At 39.8% G+C, this 21,319-nt stretch overlaps 1 protein-coding gene and 1 long non-coding RNA gene across 2 annotated transcripts in view; one reads left to right on the plus strand and one right to left on the minus strand.

The window, feature by feature from the left end:
- The window catches only part of LOC111926828 (uncharacterized), a 33,587-nt gene extending 12,360 nt beyond the window's left edge, over positions 1 to 21,227 (minus strand). Inside the window, exons 1-2 of the long non-coding RNA XR_015283339.1 lie at positions 21,127 to 21,227; positions 15,227 to 15,345 (exon numbers count right to left, since the gene is read on the minus strand). This is a non-coding gene — a long non-coding RNA (uncharacterized LOC111926828). The remainder of the gene's footprint in view (positions 1 to 15,226; positions 15,346 to 21,126) is intronic.
- On the plus strand, positions 1,675 to 3,660 carry MAP1LC3C (microtubule associated protein 1 light chain 3 gamma). Its single transcript, XM_023923561.2, has 4 exons — positions 1,675 to 1,775; positions 1,865 to 1,920; positions 2,039 to 2,145; positions 3,111 to 3,660. The coding sequence occupies exons 1-4, from the start codon at positions 1,718 to 1,720 to the stop codon at positions 3,319 to 3,321; spliced, it is 432 nt and encodes a 143-aa protein (XP_023779329.1). The 5' UTR covers positions 1,675 to 1,717; the 3' UTR covers positions 3,322 to 3,660.
- Positions 21,228 to 21,319: the final 92 nt, after the last annotated feature.

Here is a 21,319-nt window from a genome sequence, read left to right on the forward strand (position 1 = left end):
TGAGCTGTTCCCAAACCATTCCAGCATAGGCTCAAGGCCTTTCTCAAAGTTCAGAGCTCTTGTTTTATGAGTCACTCAAAGCCAAGCGTCTTCTCTGCACAATAAAATTTGTGCTGCCATGTGGGGGAGCTTGTGCTGTGGCTAATGCTCATCACTTCAAGAGAAAAGGACAGCCCAGCAGCACTAGGGATTGCAAGCCACTGGAAACTGTTCTGGAGGGGCTGGTTGAAAAACCTGGCACATACGTAGATAATGCACACACTCTATTAAAGATGTTCCTTTTCAAAATGATCTTGGGTGACAGTCATTGACTTTGCCTTGAGAAAGCAAACAATCCATATAGCTTATCAACTGTAACTGATAAAAATTTGCAACTTCCAGTTGCCCTTAGCCTGGTAAAATAATAGAATTTAAATTGGAAAAGACCTGTAAGATCCTTGAGTCCATCCATTAACTAGCACTGTCAAATCCACCACTAAGCCATGTCACTGAGTGCCACATCAACTAGATCATGATCAGAATGGTAAATCAAACACAATGAAAATTCCTATATTTTAAAGGGATAAATAAAGCAAACAAGTAATGAGGATCCAGACCCCCAGTGAGTGATTTATAAGCCAAACCACCAGACTGGAGTCTTTACTGCTCGCTGAGCCATGTTTGTCCACAAAGCCACCTTGACAGCTGAAGTAAAAGCAGGTGAACCAGGAATCCAAAAGGCAAGGAACCTGCTTGATCATCTGTACCAAATAGATGGACTTCGGGTCTGCTTGAAACCCCCTAAAATCACAATTCTGCCTCAGAGACAAAACCAGTTAAAACTCTCAGGTCATTCAGAAAATAAGCAATCTGATAGCCTGAGGAGATAAAAAAATGACAGGGGTGGGTGGTTGGTTTTGTGTGGGGGTGGGTTTTTTTTGTTTTGCTTTTTGAGGTTTTTTTGCGTACGTGGGGTGGGTTGTCTCGTTTTCTTTAAAACCAAAGAAATAGTTTGAAAGCGGTTTGTCGGCATGAAGAAAGCCGGCCATGTGGAAAGGGGCGACAACTGGCAGCAGTCCAGCCTTGAGCTGCACCCCTGAACCACTGGTGTGGAAACCAAAGCCCTGTCACACAGCAGCACCGCAGTGCCTGTGGGCAGAGCAGCCGGCCGAGGCGGGCCCACAGCCGGCCGAGGCGGGCCCACAGCCGGCCGAGGCGGGCCCACAGCCGGCCGAGGCGGGCCCACAGCCGGCCGAGGCGGGCCCACAGCCGGCCGAGGCGGGCCCACAGCCGGCCGAGGCGGGCCCACAGCCGGCCGAGGCGGGCCCACAGCCGGCCGAGGCGGGCCCACAGCCGGCCGAGGCGGGCCCACAGCCGGCCGAGGCGGGCCCACAGCCGGCCGAGGCGGGCCCACAGCCGGCCGAGGCGGGCCCACAGCCGGCCGAGGCGGGCCCACAGCCGGCCGAGGCGGGCCCACAGCCGGCCGAGGCGGGCCCACAGCCGGCCGAGGCGGGCCCACAGCCGGCCGAGGCGGGCCCACAGCCGGCCGAGGCGGGCCCACAGCCGGCCGAGGCGGGCCCACAGCCGGCCGAGGCGGGCCCACAGCCGGCCGAGGCGGGCCCACAGCCGGCCGAGGCGGGCCCGTTGGTTGCGGCCGCGCTGCCGGGCGGGGCGGGACGGCCCCGCTCCGTGCGAGGCGCGGGCGCGGCGGGCGCAGCGGCGGCCCCGCGGCGGGAGGATGCGGGCGGCGCCCGGGGCGCAGCCGGACCGGCCCTTCAAGCTCAGGAAGAGCCTCGGTAGGGGCGCCGGGGCCGCGGAGGGTCTGCGCGGGGGCGGAGGGTCTGCGCGCACACGTAACGCTTCTCTTCTCTGCTCTGCCCCGCAGCCACCCGGCGGGAAGAAGTAGCAGGGATCCGAGCCAAGTTCCCGACGAAAATCCCGGTAAATCTCTGGTTTGTTATCGGAGGTTGTCGCTGCTGTTTAAGGAAAGAAGCGTGTGAGGGGAGGGAAAAGGACCTGGTATTTTATATTTGGCTAAGTGTGACTCTAATTAAAACAGGTAATTGTTGAGAGATACCATAAGGAGAAATACCTTCCTCTCTTGGACAAAACCAAGTTTCTGGTTCCCGAGGAGCTGACCATGGCACAGTTCATAACCATCATCAGGTGGGTTGTGGCGACTGGTGGGTTGGAGCTGCACCTTGGGCTGCTGTTCTCTAAGAAGATATTTCCTAGTGTGCTGCTGGGGACGTCTTGCTTCTTTTGGTGGGTAGGAGGATAAAGATGTTAGTAATGTAATGGCTTCCCTCTCTTGCAAGTGTTCGATCCATCAACAGATGTTTTCACCTGGGGGAAAAACGTGGTCTTTTTTGGGTTCATAGTCCTCTCCCTTCTTCTTAACTGTAGTGAAAAAAGACTCTTGTTCTGCTCTCTTCCCACCCCATGGACTGGGTATTGGGGCTCTGTGATCTTTTTCTACTTATGACTGTCACTGCCTTGCTCTCTTACTGTACCTAGCTGAATTTGTTGAAGTTCAAAGCAGCTCTTGAATGTAAGTGAAATGAAACATGCTGCAAATTTGTTCTTTATGAAACATTACAGCAAAGAAGTCCCCCAAAATATTTAGTGGTATTTTCTGACAAAGTATGAAAGCTGTGTTTTTCAGCACACTTATTAAAGTATAGAAAAATATCTTTCTACATTATAACTTCTGTAAAAAATGCTTTTGGCTCTTGGACAACTTAGATCTTAATCCTCGTATGTAATGTCTCTGAAAGAGATGTGTTTTCTGGAGGTAGCGTAACAGACTGGAGCTGGAATCCTTTACAAAATCTGCACTACAGAAGCTTTTGGTTTCTATTCACACTTTTCCCTGGTAACTGGGAACTCCAAGCCCATGCTCAGTAGCACCTTTGGTGTAGACATGTAAGCCTTTCCTCAGAGTAAGGGCCTTTGAGCTTCCAGTTAACTTCCTGCTGATGGAGATGTTAAACCACATAATCACTTTACATAACATGTCTTGTACCTACTTCATGCAACTGCTTTGTTTAACATATGTTATAGACTGAAGTTGAAACCATATTCAACTTGCTAATGCTTCATTCTCTTTTTCTCCTCTCTTTTTCAATTAGAAGCAGGATGGCTCTAACAGCTACACAAGCTTTCTACCTGTTGGTGAACAACAAAAGCCTAGCCAGTATGTCCTTGACAATGGCAGAAGTGTACAGGGACTACAAAGATGAAGATGGCTTTGTGTATATGACCTATGCTTCCCAGGAGATGTTTGGATGCTTATTACCCACTGCCCAAGGGAAAACTATGGAATGCTTTCAGAAAACTTAAGATTGGGTTAATATGCTGCAGCAAAGCAGTTTGCTCTGAATCATGCCTGTGACATGAACCTCGGAGATGCTCCTTCCAATGTGAGCTCTTGAGCTCTGTAGTGGGAGTTATGACCCAAAAGCTGGCAGGACCAGCTTAAGACAGAAATGGTGGTACACTTTCCCTAGGTAATAATTTGGATATATATTTTTATATTTGAAGACACTGTGGGTTGGGTTTTTTTTTTTTCTTTTGAACTGCACCTCCACTGTTTTACAATATCAGTCTTTGTTGTGTAACTGATTTTTAAGTTTTCCTGAAAGCCTAAGTCTAAGAGTAAAATAAAGAACCTTTTATGTATTCAGTTGAATGTTATTTTTAATCTGGGGAAAGACTGTAAAAATTTGTCTAGGAGAAGATCCTATAATAATTCTGGGAATTTGAGCTCAATGCCTTTTAAATGAAACACTGCTTGCACAGCTACTTTGATTTTTTGAATGGAATATCAAAGTTTAAGTTGTGACACCCATGAGCAAAACCATAACTATGAATGGTTCATATTGGGCTGTGAGATTAAATAGATGTGCCGGAGCACTGTTAAGTTTAACACCTGAATAAACCGTCAGCTGTTACAGAAAATGCTGTCTGTGCATAGATAACTAATTGGTTTAAATAAGCAAATTGATTGCTAGTTAGCATAACTGAAATGCAGATAGCAGGACTTGAAGAGTAATTAAGTTTCAAGAGTTATTTTCTTGCTGCTGAAATTTGCTAGCATGGTTACTCCAGATACTGTCATATCCATCCCCCACAGGCACCTGCTTGTCAGGTACCCTGAAAGACTTTGATGAGCCTTCTCTCTATGACAGAGCCAAGTCATATCCCTTGTGATATTACGGTGTTTCTGGAAAATGTTGAAAATACCAAAAATACCATGTAGTAAAATGGTGATTCACCTTAATATACAGGCTTGGTTCCTGTAAATGTGTATGAAAGGAACACTTGACACGAGCTTTAGTCTGAAGTATTGCTCAAGCTGTCTTCCCAGCTTGATGGGATGTCTTGCATGTGAGGAATGTATTGGAAAGCTGGAAATGCTCTGATCATGCATGATCAAATAAAAACACCAGGTAATTTAAAAATCTGTCACAGTTTGCAGTTTATTCATCAACCTCAGGCAGGCTCAGGATTGGTCAAATTGTTACAGTATGATGCAATTCTTCAGGACTAAACTGCAGAATGATTTAATGTAGGAATTACTAGACTGCACAGAAAGAAGTGTTGACAGCATTTAAGTTATGCATAAGGAAGGAATGTGTGTGTAAGCTTTTTGCAGTGGTTCTCTTGCATTAATAATCTCTTGAACATGAAATTCTGAGCATACCTGGGTTTGAGCCTCTAAACCAGGGGATTTAGAGGAGTACCTGCTGTAGTGGAGGTGATGTTTGCCAACTCATGTTTCATGAGCTGAGGAACAAAGAAATCATTGAAATGACCTGTGGAAAGGATAAGGCTACGTCAGTATAGGTTATAAAACCATGTGGGCTTTGGCATCCCAGAATTGGTTACTTGGATGTATTTCACTTACGTTTGTAATGGAAACAGTTTCCATTGCACAAACTAAACTCCAATGGTCATTTGTCACCAGCCCTTCAGGGAAGCAGAGACACCTGCTTGGCAGGAGCACCACACAGAAATGCTGAACAGCTGTGGGAGCCTTGGGGTGGGAGGAGCAAGGGGAGACTGTTCAAGCTCTCTTGCCTGTCTAGGGTTGGGTTAATATTTTGCTTCAATGGCTCCTCTGTATTCCTGTCTTGTGTGACACTTGGTACATGAAGAGAGAAGCACTACAGCTTCTTGGCTGATTTCTTTGGTTGGTAATGTAGTGACTGAGGCGTGTCGATCCCTCCAGCATTTATTAACATTAGTCTATGGTGTCTAAAGGCTGAATCACAGATCCAGCCAAAAAAGTTGCACAAGGAGGTTAGTTGCAGGTAAAGACCATCATTATAAACTTGTTTAAACTGGCCTGATAAACCTAGAAAGAAGTCCTGTGAACTGGGAAAGCATCATTGGGTAATAATAATAGACTTGCCCTTCTATCAGATATTGAAGAAGATAGGTTATTAACTATCAAGGAGAGTTTTTACAAAGCCTTAAAATAATAAACTAGGACTTTCATGCCCAAATAGTTCTGTTGTCCTGCTTGTGGAATTGCCTTGGTATGATTAGAAGGTTTGAATTTAGCCTATTGTCTCTTGAAGTGCAAAGAACAAGGATTAGGAAAGAAGCAAACAAAAAAACTTTGCTCTGACTTACAAACGCAACTGAGATAACTGCAGCTACTTCCAATGTAGTTGCTGTTTGAAGAGCTAATATTTGCTCAAGCAAATAGTTACTGATTAGAAACAGTTTGTTTTTGGTTTTTTTTTCAATGAAGGACACAGTGCTGTGTTAAGCAGATTTCATACTTCTTTCCAATGTGCCACTAATATAAAAAGAGATGGCAGAGATGCCATTTGTTTTTTAAAAGTTTTATCTTCATGATATGGACTTGAGTTCATTAATATCAAAGATATCCAGCAGAGAAGAGAAAACCTTCTGAGGATATTTCTGTTTCTTCCATAGTCTACCAGCTCAATCCCAGAAGACGCTCAGAGCTCTCGCTTCAAATATAAACCAAACCAACCTGAGGGATATGGAATATTAGAGTGTTATGAGGGCTTTTCTGGAAGAGTGGTCCTTGAGGGAAGCATGTCCTACAGTCTTCTAAAATCAAAGCTTCAACCTGTGCACAGTGCTTTATGGAGTGCAAACTGACATTTGTTGTTGCAAGGCAAACATGATAACCTCAGTCTGGGCTTTAGCACGTATAAGCAACATCAGGAGCTTTCCAAACTGTTTGGATTTTAAAATTACTTAATGTTATGTTTTGGTAGAATAAATAAATGAATGGGAACACTAATCTTCTTGTTCAAGGCAATAACACTTGTGAACTTAGATGGGCTTTTTATTGTTTTCCCATGCTAACTATTTCCAGATGGTGGTAGTTCCAGGATAAAAACATTTTAAAATTTTACACACACTAAGTGACAGATGGTATCCTCTGCTGCAAATAAGTTGCTTTGTTTAGTAAATTAAGTTTTAAATGATTTTAGTAAATTAAGAAGGTAAAATGAGATAACAGGACAGAATATAACCTTCAGCATCAAACTGCCCTGCTATATTCTCCTTCTCCTTTCAAGAAAGCCTGTAGAGAAATTAGAAGGAAAAAACCAAAAAGACCTAAGCACCACAGAATTTTTTTTTTTTTTAAACCAATGTTTTAGCTTACGGATTATGAAGTGGAGAGTGGAAGGGTTTCTGTGGAAAACCTCCAAGGGATCCCTGAGGGTGACTGAGAAATGAGATTTCATGTTACAGTGCCTATGTACAAAATGTTTAATGGCATACATACTTCCCTCAAGAACCCCTGTTCCAGAAATATTTTGAGACCAATCTGAATCTCACAATAGCCCCTTTTTTCATAGTTTTGAATCAACCAAGAGAAGAAAGAGAAGAATAAAAAAAAAAAAAACAAAATAAAAAATATCCACCCAGACTTCCGTCTATAAATATGTGCTTAGTTTCTTTAGCTTTCCTAAGCTGCCTTGTTGCTTTGTAATGTTAGCTCTACCCACTTAGGGTAGATTGTTTCTTAGAAATTTAAGTAAGCTACTACTTGTTCCTATACAGTCCACAACGTGCAAGGGCAGCTAGGTCCTATAATAAATAACAATCTGACCCTAGTTTAGAGGGACATGAATATAATTTTAATGAAATTAGTAATGCCCTTAAAACTTCTCCCCAGAAAGTCCTATCACTCCCTGCCTCCTGTATTTCATGTGGTGCTTCTCTTGTGCCTGTAATGCTCCTATGGCACACAACTGTAGCAATGCAGTCAGTCCAGGTGGGTTTCAAAGAACACAGGGCAAGTCTCAATGGCAGAGTTCAAAAAGCAGCACTGTCCTTTCCCCTGCACTGGCAGACCCTCAGGAGGGAGGGAGTGCGCCTGCCTGGCTACACATGGAGCTTCCAGAGCAGGCAGGCAGGGCCTGAGGAGGGGCTGCTCTGGCCACTCAGCACTTACATCATGTCTGTCAGGGACTGTAAAGGCCTTTATGAGGCTGCTTATGATTTGTTGCAGGGTGGGCTTGGCTAAGGGTGTTCATTTTTGAAAATATTTCAAGACCCTGACTTTACTTTCCATGTATAATAGCATGGTCTGGATCTTAATCAGACCTTCAGCTCAAGCTTGTTTTATGTCAGAAATGCTACTGATTGCATGGCTCTTGATGCTGATGACCAAGACATCCCTAGTAGACCTAAAATTTATTTTTCGCTCTCAAAAACCAAACCAAGACTTTACAGCCTGAAAAATGGATTCCCAGGGAAATCTTTAGATCAGTGGGTGAGGAAAGGGGAAGGAGTGAGCCAGGGGGTTAAGCATGTGTATCAGTGTTCCCACCCAAAGCAGCTGCAACCACACAAGCCTGCTTGTGACTGCCTGGAAAGCCTGAACCTCAGTGTGATCTCACTAAGGCAACTGTTAGAGAGAACTTATGAGAAGGAAACACATACTCACAGATGGAGGGTGGATATAGCCTTTTTCTGAACCAAATGTGAACTCTGTCAATGGAAAAAACCACACAGAGTGGTGCTGAAAGGCAGACACGGCAAATAAAGACATTCTATTCTTGGTGCTGGCACTACTTCACAAGGCAACTTGGCCCTTACCCTGAGAACTTAAAAATTTCATGTCAAGTGATGGATAGGAGTATAGTCTCTGTCTGACTCTTCTCCCCAAAAATGCTGCATCTGTGCTCAAAAATTAAAAATCAGATAGAGATGTGAGCTGCATATTTGAATACTGACTGAGGAAGATTAACTTATTTTCCAGCAGCTGGATTCATTAGTCACTACAAAATAAAAGAGCCATCAGTAGAAAAAACAGCTGCTGTGCTGCAGGTGAGGGCAGAATCACCAGCTTAGTGCAGACACATCTGTGCTGTCTAGACTGTCAGGGTAACCCAAGCATTGCAGGGGTTATGAAGATAATTTTGCTACTTGAAATTATACTGGCTCTGCTATAAACCTGTCAAAACTGTCAAGACAGGCCTCAGGAGAAACTGCATTTTCCTAGGAGGCAGCTGGATTTGATCTACATCTCCGTTCTTTCAGACATCCTCTTGCACAATGGCTTTGTTCTCATTCTTTTTTTGGAAAGGGACCAGGTCTTCTATGTTTGCAGAACCTGGGTACAGGTTCCAAGATTGCTGAAAATAATAAATAATATGAACTTAGTTGCCATGTAACAAACTTGCATGATAATTCATAGCTGTTCTGCTATTGTAATTCAGCCTACGTTGAACCCATAAAATTTGGCTGTGCCTCAGTCACTCAGCTTTCTAAGCCTCTGTCAGGTCTGGAGCAGCAGTTTAAATGAGATGCTGCAGCCATTACTGCTATTTGGGTAACCCCACCTTCCAGTGAATTTTGTTGGAGACAAAATTTGTTGAATCAGCTGAAGAACAGCTGTGTGGATTAGCCTTGCTCACCAATGGGAACCATTTTTGCTAGAGGTAAAACCAGACAGGTTAATGCAGCAGCTTAATTTCATGCCCCAGCTCATCTAGATGATTTTGGCACAGAAGCAGGATGCCATGCAGCGCAGGCTGGTGAGAGGTGACAGCTTTCAGGAGGGGTTTGGTGCGGAGGAGGGTTGTCACAAGAAACTGAGGGGTGGAACTGCTGCTGGTGTAGGTAGACCTTGAAGATTTTATGGGTCTGCAGGCTAGTCCATGTCAGGACTTCTCACATAAATACTCTTCCTTAAAGGAAGTTTTCCTCTGCTTCTGACTTCCAAGGCAGCTAGTCCACTAGGCAAGTGAAGATTATTGTTATGCTCTTCACAGAGGAGCATCCTTATAATTCAGTGGATAAAGAACTGGGAAGACCCTGCTATGATTCCTTTTTCTCCCTGAAGAGGCTGAGCCACAAACTCCACACGGTGCACTCCCAGTAGCTCCTGTCTCCCTGGACCCAGCACAGGAAATCAGCTGCTGCTGCCAGAAGCTAGGGCCTTTGTAGGTAAAGCCCAGAGTGACAGCAGAGGTGTGTGGCTAAGGGGCTTGAACCCAACTCCCAAACTAAACCCCCAGCCTACCTTCTTTTTCTGAAAATAAACTATGCAACTGTTTATGTTAAGGATCTGTGAGTGGCTACAATTTTACTAGTGGAAAATCCAGGCAAAACCCTATAAAATAAATGAAGCAATTCAAGTAGAAGCCGAGGCAGGCCCTGAAATTAGTGCCTGGAGCCATAAAGGCTGCAGAGCTAAAGCTACCATGTTACAGTTCATGGGAGGAAGCACTTACCTACAGGAGGCTGAGAGAAGAAAGAAAGGTCAAGCACTCCAGCTGACCTGAAAGATTTTATGTTTCATTTTTCTGGAAAGTTTTTCTTCAAAATAAGGTTTCGTCAAGTATCTTGTTTCCTGATTCAAACAGATTTATTTTTAATACATCAAATTAATTTTACTTATGATGGTTTGTCAAGAGAAAAATCCAAATCTCAACTTATATTTATATGGGGGAAAAGATGAATTAAAAAAAAAACCTTGTTGACTATTAAGTTACAGCTGTGTAACTATCATAAAAATTTGCAATATGTATGCCAAGAAGCACTTAGGTAATACTGAAAAGCCAAAAGAGGAGTTACTCCATTTTAGAAAACTTACTTGAAAATCAGGCAGAACTTTCTGCTAATTCTCAGCATAGGAATTTTTGTGTTTTGTGGGGGTTTTGGATGTGTTTTGGTTACATATAAATGAGATCCACACACTTTAAGACAGTCATACTACAAACTGAATCCTTCAGGGCCGTGTGTGTATATCTTCTCACTTTGATGCAGGGCCTATGCTTCTGGAAATCTGTTAACAAACCCTCAGTTTTTGTGAGATTAATACTATGAGGAGTTCAGATTGCAGGGAAAGTATCAGGAAAGTTGAAAATATAATCCTTTGGAGTGGACAGAATTTTTCTCTACACTTGTATTTTCTGACCCTGTGACTAGACCCATGGGTACCGTTTCTTTTATTTCTGTGATTATCAAAGTCAATGCCACACTGAAGTCTGCTACACAACCTTAATCATTAATTGCTATTTTTTGAGCAGTGGTATATTACACAAGCAATAAAAAAATAGGTGTTTCAAAGTCATTCTTGGTCTGCTTCTGGGTTACTAGAGGAAATGAATCGGAGATTAAAAAAAACCCAGCATCTAGAGCAGGCCAAAATTCAAGTTTCAGACCGATTTCAGTGCTCAAAACACAAGTGTCTTTCCCATTTTGTCCCGGTTTTTGTTTTAGTAAATTTAAATAAAGAGCAATTGAACAGTGATTCCAAAGCTGTAGAAGTGAGGTCAAAACAAATCCTGGTGTTTCTTGTCTTTTGAAGCAAATATGCTTAATTTAATCAGCTACTAAACCCAAATACTTATATTTACCAGTAAAAGGATTTGTGATATAAAAACAGTGCTTAGACTCATATTTAATGATACTTTTATTTACACACATTTTCTTATTTCTGTCATATTTTCAGGAGTGCTCAGAACCAGTTTTGGCTCCAGCATAAATTGCTAAAGAGTTATTTAGTTATTTTTGCTTATTAAATGTGAGATAAACACTGAATAAAGACCTAATTCTATAAAATACTGAGATGTTTTCTTTATATCTAATTCATTGATTACTTTAAACAAGAAGTCATGATTGCACTGCAAGGGAACACAAAGGAAATCTATACATGCCGGAGGTCTTTCTCCTGACTGAAACTCTAATCATCTGCTTGACGTCATGGAATTTTACAAAGGTTTAACCAATGTCAACTCCTGCCTTTTTCTTCTTGATGCCGTTTGCTCCACATCTGCATTTAATCTCTGTTAAAACAAATCAGAGTTTATGGAGTTTACCCCACAAATGGAGAAGGTTCTTCTCTTGTTTCCTTGTCCACATACAAAGTACTTGCTAACAGAGCTGATGCTTATCTAATACCTTACTCACTGTGCCTTCTAAACAAATAAAGATAGGAATCCAAAGGCAAAAAATACTCCACAGAGTAGCTAGTTCTGAGTATCTCGTGGGTTTTGCAATAAGAAACACAAAAAAGTTGGCAAAGATCTTACAGGAAGAATGAAGAAGGCCCTCATCACTGCCTGGGTACTATTCAAGAGGGATAAATGTAAATGTCCTACATTAGGACAAGAATAATCAGCCACATAAATACAGGGTTGAAAACAAGTGGCTGGTGGCCATTTCTTCTTAAAAGAGCCCATGGAATGTAATGAATCATAAGCTAAGCAGAAATCAACACTATCATGCTGTTGTGAAAAAAGCAAACACAATACTGAGATTTCTAACCTAAAGAAAAGCCTGCAAGGTGTGTGAAATAAGCCTGTTTGGTGCTGTACTCAACAGTAGGGCTTCATCTGAAATACTGTGTATAGTTTAAGGCACTGCACACCAAGAATATGAACCAACTGAGAATTCAAAGATTATTGATGATGAGGAGAAATTTACTATGACAAAATTTGCACAAACTGAGGTGGTTTAGCCTCCAGAAGAAAATGCTCAGAAAGGGACATGACATTCCTAACAAATGAAAGGCTCTTTGAAAAGGAAGCAGAAGAACGTCAATGACTATGTGCCATGGATTACTTATGGGGCTTTATAGACCCTGCCCACCTTCCCATATTGCTCTTAATTTGAAACATGGAAGCTCTCTACCTGGATTCTAGAAGTATTCAGAAAGAAACACAATGGCACAATTGCAATTAGAGTAACAATGTTTGAGAAGTATTTCACTGTAAATATTTTACAGGGCAACACTGCTAGTGGGTGCTGTGAAGGTGAGTACACACAGTTATAACAGAACAGCCACGTATAAAATCCAACTACAGCTGTAACTACGGGAGATGCTGCTGGCCCTCGTCTTGTAGAAGAATATGAAAATAATCATATGGTAGCCACAATGTGTTACCAGTCACAAAAAAAGGCTAATACAATCCTTGGATATGTGTACAGGGAGAAGAATTTTACCTTTACTTCTGCACCTGGCAATGGAATAACTGCTGCTACACTCAAGTCTAGTGAGTACAATTCAGGATTAATGTTGCAGCTTGGAGAAAGTTCAAAGAATTGTCAAGAGAATGATTCAAGCGTTGGGAAATAAACCATCTACTTTACCAATGGATAAGAGATGGCTAAACTACTCATTTTAAATCCTTAATAGTTTAGGCAGTAGGAACTGATAATGGGCTCTTCAGTCCAGCAGACAAACATATGACCTGTGTGTGTCAGCACACTGATTTTTTTGCTTCCTTGATACCAGTTTTCAAACAGATAATGTTCTTTGGCCTGATTCAAAAGGCTGCTAGGTGCACACTAGAGGTAGGACACAGAAACCAGCAGGCAAAAGGTGATAGGTTACTGGAGAGGAGAAAACCAAAGGTTAATCTTTTCTGGCAGCAGTGCAGACATCTGGGAGATTAAAGTAACCATATAACAATGGCCTAGGATGCCTTCTTATGCAGGACAGGGAGTTTAGAACAAAGGCTAACCTAGCATTCTGGATTAATGAGGCCAGACATTTACAATCTGGTCAAGCTGAGGCAAAAGGTCCTTTTCAAGAGTTCTCCATAGGAGTGCTAATTAACACTGATAGAATGCATTAGTTTGAGCATTTACCTTCCTTGTTACCCAATATACATTTGGTATATATTTCAAATACTTTTGAAATGTCCAGCTTTATTGTGACTAGTTCAAAGCAAAATTTCTTGCAAATTTCAAACACTTAACTGAAAACAGTAAGGTTCTGTTTGAAAAAATATAGTCAAAAAGGAAATAAAGAAAAATAAGATACTTATGACTGAAAATAAATCTCCCAGATGTTACCATTTTTCAGCAAACTGAGTTCACCTTCAGTGGGCCACACGTATAGATACAAATAAGAACCCACCAATTATCTTTTCTACCATGCTTTTCAGGGATTATTTTGCCTCCCACAAGCTGCATAGGCACTTTTTGAGCCAAAATCTCTGGTCCAGTCAGTTCAAGTTCTAGGCAAGACTGATCGGTAGAGCTAGGGTAGGTTTGAATGACATTCAAAGTCCTCAAGTGCTGCAACTCCCCAGGATACAGGCCAATACCTGAATTAAACAACAGACATTCATTCTAACTGATGTGTGATTTCCCACAGTCCTGAAGTCCAAATATTTAATCTGTCCTGGAAATAACCACCCCCTAAAAGCCCATGATAAATAATGGATTCTCCTGCAGCACAACTGGAATAGACTTCTCAGTGCACGACACCAAATCTATTTTTGTAAAAGGACAAATGGAGCCAACTGAGTGATTTCACTGGCTAGTGATTTCTTTGAAACAGTTTATCACATACATGAAAATACACTGCATTGCCTCACTTCAAAAGTCATCTTTGTTTTCGTTTTAATTAAGTTATAGCATTTATCTTGATGATTAAACTCCAGGATGTGTGAATTCAGTGGCATCACAGAAACCATTGTATATCAACTGGTTTTGTACCTACATATGCCTACAGATGTCCAGAAGGCAGCACTGGAGAAGTTAATTACACATGTGCAACATTTAAAGGTTGATCCACAGGTATTTAGGAATTGTAGAAGACTCCTAGTTCAACCTCTTCATCTCCAACACACATACAGACACAAGCACACTCTCATCTAAATCAACATCACATATAGGAGATTTAAGTTCTTCAAACTTAAATTCATGTCACTTAAATAAGAAATCCACTAAACAAACTCAAGTATTAATGCTGATAGCTAGTGTGTCAGCATTTCACAACAGCGATAAATGTGGGAGATTCAACATTTTTGCACTCCTCCTCCTGCAGGCACATCTGAGGAATGTTCAGATGCTCTCACCCACAGCTATATTAGGCACATGTCTCAAGTGCAGAAGCAGCTTTATAAGTTATACTCCAGACAACGGAGGCTCAGACATATAACTCACTGCACTGATGCATTCTTGTGTCATCTATTCATTTAGCATTGTACAGAACAAATGTGCCTCTTTGGTCTCCCGCTGAAATATAACTCCTCTAAGAATATTGTTTTATCACCCAGTTATATGCAAGCAGGGCCAGTTGGGAAAGGTAATGAGATGAATGTTTTTTCTTGGAATTAGGGCTGACTTCTAGGCTGGACATTGCTCCTCTTCTTTTTACACATCTCTATTATTCAATTCCCCTTGTTTAGCTTTTCTGGTGCAGAATCTAAAATAAATCAAGAGGCAGTGGTGTTCCTAGATCTCCTAAAAGCTGATTTTAAGTTTACAGTCAATCTTTCAAATTTAAGTTTCTGGGCTTATATGATTATACTATTCTTTTGTGACCATCTGTGACCCACTGCAGAAGGTCACATTAATAGTCCTAAAATCAGGTTTCATTGCTGATACAACTTTCAAGCTTTCATGTTTCAGGAATGCTTTCTCCTTGTTACAGTGCAGAACTGTGATTCACACTACCTAAGTGCTATTTTTTGCTTTCTCACTGGTTTAGAGGAGAACAGAGGCTAATCCTCCAAGCCAGTCCAAATAGAGTTTCTATTTTTTAAAAAAATGAGGACAGTACTGTTGACAATTGTTGCTTTGAGATCCGTTACTGAGATCTATAAAAGCTAAATGACTGCAACTCAGAATTTACTCTCACTACAGTGGTATGTGACAGCTGTATGTTTATGTATTCTATCAAGAAGGTAAGTACTCCAGAAAACTTGCATCCTTAAGGAGTTAAGAAGGCATGGCACAATATAACACATTAAGTGAAATGCAATTGTGATGGAGTAACTTCTACCTGCCATATCTGATGATTTCTAGTAGCTCTCTGGGAAGGGGAGCCCAGGTTGATCCTCTTTTCTGACTAGATGCATTTGCAAATCACTGGTAAATGGTTGTTTCCAAGTTATCAGGTCTCTAGAAGCACAAATAAAGTAAATATGAGTGATATAAATACTCTTCTCCACACAGGAAGTATAAAGTTCCAAATTTCAGTTCAGAAGGATATGAGCCCCTTTAATTTCTGCTTTTTCAATGTGCATATATAGTTGTAATGTCCTGGTTTACTTATACTTTGTTTATAGCTACAGCGGGTACTCTTTAGTGAATTTATTATTTAGATCCCTAGAAAGGAGTTTGAACGAAGCAAGAAGACAGGGCTGAAAACTCAAGTCCAAAACATTCAGAATTAAAGAAGATTGATACAAAAAGGGAAAACCAGTTTCCTCATTATGCACAAAAAGATGCGGAACAACTGGTTTAAAATTTTCTAAAGCCACTTTTCAATTTTGGAAACATAGATTCAGAATAGAAAGAGGGCCAGATCTTACACAAAATTAACTACTATGACTGTGAGCAAAATTAATACCTCTGTTAAGTGCCCCACAAGAAGAAAATAATTCAAATAAAAATTGGGATGAAACCAATACCACCCCAGATTTTCTTGCTGGTCTGAAAAATAAAATAAAAACCCAAATGAAAACAGAGTACTGCTATTTATAAACTTAGCACTAATTACGTTCAATTTTGTTGCATTCAACAACTAGCATCCTGTTATCCTAAGTGGGCATGACTTACTGCAGGCACTTGTTTAATATAAAAATCTTCCAGACATCCTAGAAAATTTATTAAGTCTTCTGAAAATGCCTAGAAGTTACAGCTTATATACAGAGTTTACTAATGCTTCACATCTTTGCAGATATCAGTACTTAATTTTTAAACTGAAAATAAAATGAAGCCAGAAAACTTTATGAATCCTTTAACCAATCTATTTAAAGAAAGTTACTCTAGCCACAAGATTGAAGCTCCCCTGCTGCATACTTTTCATTACTTCTCTCCCAATCTACTGTTGATATTTTCTGTTTTGCAGAAAGTTTTCATGGTTTATGGGCTGACATCCCATCTTTCCTTAGTTCTCCCTTCTCTAGACTAAACAATGCCAATTCCTTCCACCCTCCCTCATACTGCCTTCTAGACTGTTGCTCATTCTTTTTACTTCTCTCTGGACTGTCTCCAGGGTGTCTACATTTTTCTTCAAGTATTGTGCCCAAAACAGTACTCCTTGCTACTGGAGTGTCAAGGAGAGTGGAAGAAGCACTTTAAACACCCTACATAAAATGTTAGTACTCCAGAACTGCTTGATTTAGCTTAAATTCTGTGCTAATTAATAAGTGCTGGGAGCTTTCTGAACCATGCAACTGAAGATGTATGTTCAGAGTGTCTTTCCTTGTGAAAGCTGGGTTCAGGGTTTTGTGATTGGGTGCCTAAGGCCAGAAATTTGTAAATATGTCTCTTCCTTTATTACAAGGCATGCCAGCAAATCAGGAATAAGCTCTGATTTATTGTGCAAAATGGTCCCTATTTTCAGGCCCTCAAGCAGGCTCATAAGGTTTTCAGATATGGACAGCAATTATGCTATTTTGTGTTTTAATTACCCAGCTTTCTGGACACAGGTAGTGAGTTGAATTTCTAAGAGCCTTGCCCAAAAGGAGCACACTGGGCCCCCCAGCCTTCTAAGCTGTGCACTGTTACACAGCACAAAACCTTGTTACTTCGGTACCTTTAGTCTGGAAACACTGTTTCATGAAACACAGTTTTAATTAATTTAATTAACACAGTTAATTAGCTCTAAAACTTTCTAGGTCGCGATGTGTTACTTACTGTTTATATTTGGTTATGAAAATAGACTTAGTTAATGCTCTAGACTAGTGTAGTCTAAATATCCATTCTACTAATTGGTAACACTTCCCCTACTCTTACTTTTCTGTGTTGCCTTAAATTGTGCTGGGCTTTTTTTGAAGATTTGGAACAGGTCTTAATGAGATTTTTCTACCAGAATTTGAAGGATTTTCTATTTCAAATACTTGCCAGAGGCCAGTGGTCTATTACACTGGGCAAACATGAAACAAATTCAGCAAGTTGGGCTGGTGTTTTTAAACACCTGTGTTGATCCACAGAAGTCAGTGAGTCTTAGGTAAAACACAACTTTCCCAGACATCTAGTCTCACAGTCTCTTAGTACAGCTCTATATTACAGCTGTATAACTTTGCATGGGAAAATAAAAGTGTGGGTTGCACATCAAATATTATCCTTTGCTATGGAGAAGAAGAGGTAAAATAAATATATTTTAAATTACTGTTCCACTTTCATGCCATCACTACAAAACTTAAAAGAGGGAATGAAAACAGAAATTCACAGCTGTAAAGTTCAGTAATCAGTGTTCCCTTGAAGACAAATAATGACGTCAGTGAACTAGCTTCAAGGTTGAGTAAATAAGATTAGAATAATAACCTGGGAAATTACAGAAATCTTCAGTGGACTGTTTTGAAAACAGACCAAACAATCATTAATTTTGGGGAAATTGCTACCGCAGACTATTGTAACTTTTCCAGAAAATGCACAAAATCCTTCTCTCCACTTGCCACTGCTGGCTTAAAAAGCAGATAAAGCAGAAGGCATTTTGAGGGTTTAATATATAAAGAAATCAAAATACAGGCTAGGCCAAAGAAGAGAAGCCTTTTGTGTTGTTTTTTGCGGAGGAACAAGCATAATGGCAGCCAAAAAAAAACCAAAAACCAACCTATCTCAAAACTACACTTTGACTACTATAACTTATCAGTTATGCAAAGCTTTTATGTGTTTTGAAGAACTGTTTAAAAAAGAAACCTGAGGATATGCAAAAGATGCATTAGTACAAATACAGTGATATTTATATGAAGTTGGTATTGATTCAGCTAAGCACTGCTAGTAGGTATGCTTTTATTTTTCCTTCTTCAAAACCAGCTGAAATTTGACTTAAAAATACTGACCAGAACATAGGAGCATAATGTTCTTGCATGCCTGAAGCCAGCAATGTTGTGAAATCAAAGTGGGTAAAATCCACATTAACATGGAGGAAATTGACAAAGTCTCTTGGTCTTTATTGTCAGACAGAAATTTGTCCAACAGATATCACTTCAGGATTCTGGCATTGGCAAAATTTGCATGCCAGACACAGGAAACCAAGAATAACGAGACAAACCACAGAAGCCTTTAAAACTGTATCATTTTTATAGTTTAGTGAGAAGATGGATGTTCTCACTGTGACTGACCTCTAAGAAGTAGACTTTTAAGCCAATACAAATATTAGCTTATTTAAGCCTCTGAACATACATATAATATTGGACACAGGACAATCCAGTTTACTTTTGATCAGATTTTAGACCATTAACTGAACTCTACTTTGCTTAGTAATTTACCTTATTAAAAAACCAAACAACAACAAAACCCCCTAAAACAAAAACCCACCAAAAATGTTTTTGTATTTAGCAACTATCATCTCAGAAGTCAGTGTTCTCCGTATTTAAACTATTAATTATTTATAAATCAATACTTATGTTATTTAGTTCTACCTAAAACTTTAAAAAAATGTCCATTTTAATTCAGGTGAAAATTGAAGGTCATTGTGTTTGCTAATGCAAATGGTTTCAATACACTAAAGTTAGCATTATCTAATTTAAAATGGTCTTCATTAGAGAAAAAAATGGTGAGATGAAATATGTAAAATTGTATTTAATTTGACAGAATTAGCTAATTGTTAAAAAAAAGGATGCTAATAACTGACCTCAAAAACATGCATTCATAAAAATGACTAACTACTATATTGTTTTGTGAGAAGGAATAAAAAGATTTAAGCAGAAATATTCAGTTGAATTTGGTCAAGTCACCTATAGTTTCAAAACCATGACTGGATTTGGATGATCACACTCTCACAGTAATTGTCTGTGATACTTAATATTTATAGGTCATATGAGAATTTTGATGAAGGAATGGCCAGCCAGCACTTTCAAAAGTGAAGTCTGATTAGACCACCATTAGTAAATTTAGTTTTCCTGGGCCAGATTTACTCTTTTAATATGGTAGAGCAATGCCATCCCTTTTGTAAGAATACTCTGAAATCCTGTTTATAAAATTAGAAATATTAGTTATAAACATTAAAAAGGTATATTTAGTAATTTATATGAGATTATAAAGCAAGCAATATACAAGTTATGCCTCTGCTTGCCATTTACTTTCAATTCCTCCTACTCTCTTCTTGTTTCATAACTACCATACTTTTAAATGCCTGCTTTTTTAAGATCACCAAACTCTCCTTCCTCTATGTTTTTTTTCCCCTTGTGTTATATTTTATCCTCCCCAGGCCTTCATAACCTGTAATAATTTCTCCTATTCTGATATTTAATAATTTTTACTATGGAATATTACCCTACCCTATTAAACTCAGGGATAATGTCTTACACCAATTCATTTGCATTCATATTATTGTACCTTCCCACAGAGCAAACACCAACACAATAACTCCATATTAAAAGTATAAAATGCTATTTATGCTTACACATGTATTTATTTACATGCAATGTATCAGATGCCTCTATTTCTAAGAAGAATCCTCTGTAGTGTGAAGTCAGTACCCAAGACCTCCAAAACACAAATCAGGAACTAAACTGAAATATTTTTAAGAAATCTGCTTTAAGAACAATGTAGCTTGCACATAAGATCCCTTAAAATCACCTGTCCTTCATAGTACAAAACCAAGTAGTGTGTCTCTTACGATGATCCACTAAAGCAGGAACAACCGGCCCTTTGATTGAAAAAGCAGGAAAAAGACAAGAATGCACTGTACAAAATAATCTTGCAACTCCCATGCCGATAGGTAAGCAATGGATGAAAATAAAGTGTTTTTATGTTTTCCTTTCAAAGACTCAATCTGTCATTTTTATTATATTTGTAGGAACACATAAAAATTCATCCTAGGCAATTGTTCTATGACTGGAAACACATTTATCCCTGGCCTGCATTTGTAACATCATTCCTGAAATAATTCTCACCAAAGATCAACACTAAAAATCCTGCTTTTCAGCCGTAGGGATTTTCTAGTGAATGAGAGAAAGCCTGTCCTAGAGCATCATTGCTTCAATTCCTTGTATGCACACCTTCAACACACAAGTAGAAAAAAAGAGGGCTGATCCCACAAATGTATGTATGACATTCTTTTAAGCAGCTTCTTTGTAATTTAATTCAGCTGGTCACTTTAGTTTCATCTAGTTTAATAGATGGAAATTCTCTTAGAGAGAAAAAAGAAGTACATTGCAACCTAAAAGCCTCTGCCTCTCACAGGTAATTTCAAACTTGAAACTCTTGCAAAAAGCTCAAAGGCTGAGTGAAAGTATTAATCTCAGGAATGGAAAATATATATTAAGATCTTTTTTGTACCTTCATTTGCCGCAGGAATACTATCCATTCCTAAAAATAGAAAAGTTTCAAACATACCTTTACACTGACTCAAATACTGATTGGCAAGGTAGAAATCTGAAATCCCATCATACTATTTCATGGTAATTGACTCAAACACAGCAAGGACTCTAGTCTCCTGCATTCTTTTAGTTGAACACTGAAGCTTGGCCTGTTGTGATGACAATGCTATTTTGTAACCCTACCTCTGAGGATTGGCATTTTGGGCGTCTGTTGTTGGAGAAGAATATAAATATGAAACAGACAGGTTAGACAGAAGAGTATGTTTTTTTTTTTATAACATTCTATTCATGTGAGAATTTGGGGACCAGATATTTGTGATACTCCTTTCTGCAGACCCCAAGTTGTTACCACCACCAACACAACTGAATCAAACAGAAAGCTAACTGTTGAGAGAGCAACTCTTACCTTATAGGGAAAAGAAATAGTTAGCAGAGAGTTGGAAGTATGTTGCAGACTGTTGTGCACACTTAACAGCAGTTTTAAACTTGTACTGAAGCCAGATTAGCCTCAAAAGGAAAAAAGAAAGAGGCAAAAAATTATTAATTATTACAAATTAAGACAAAAACTTGTACTGCTGCACTTGCACTTGTACTTGCAG

This window comes from Cyanistes caeruleus, chromosome 2 (assembly GCF_971803275.1).
Source record: "Cyanistes caeruleus chromosome 2, bCyaCae1.hap1.1, whole genome shotgun sequence".
Lineage (NCBI taxonomy): Eukaryota > Metazoa > Chordata > Aves > Passeriformes > Paridae > Cyanistes > Cyanistes caeruleus.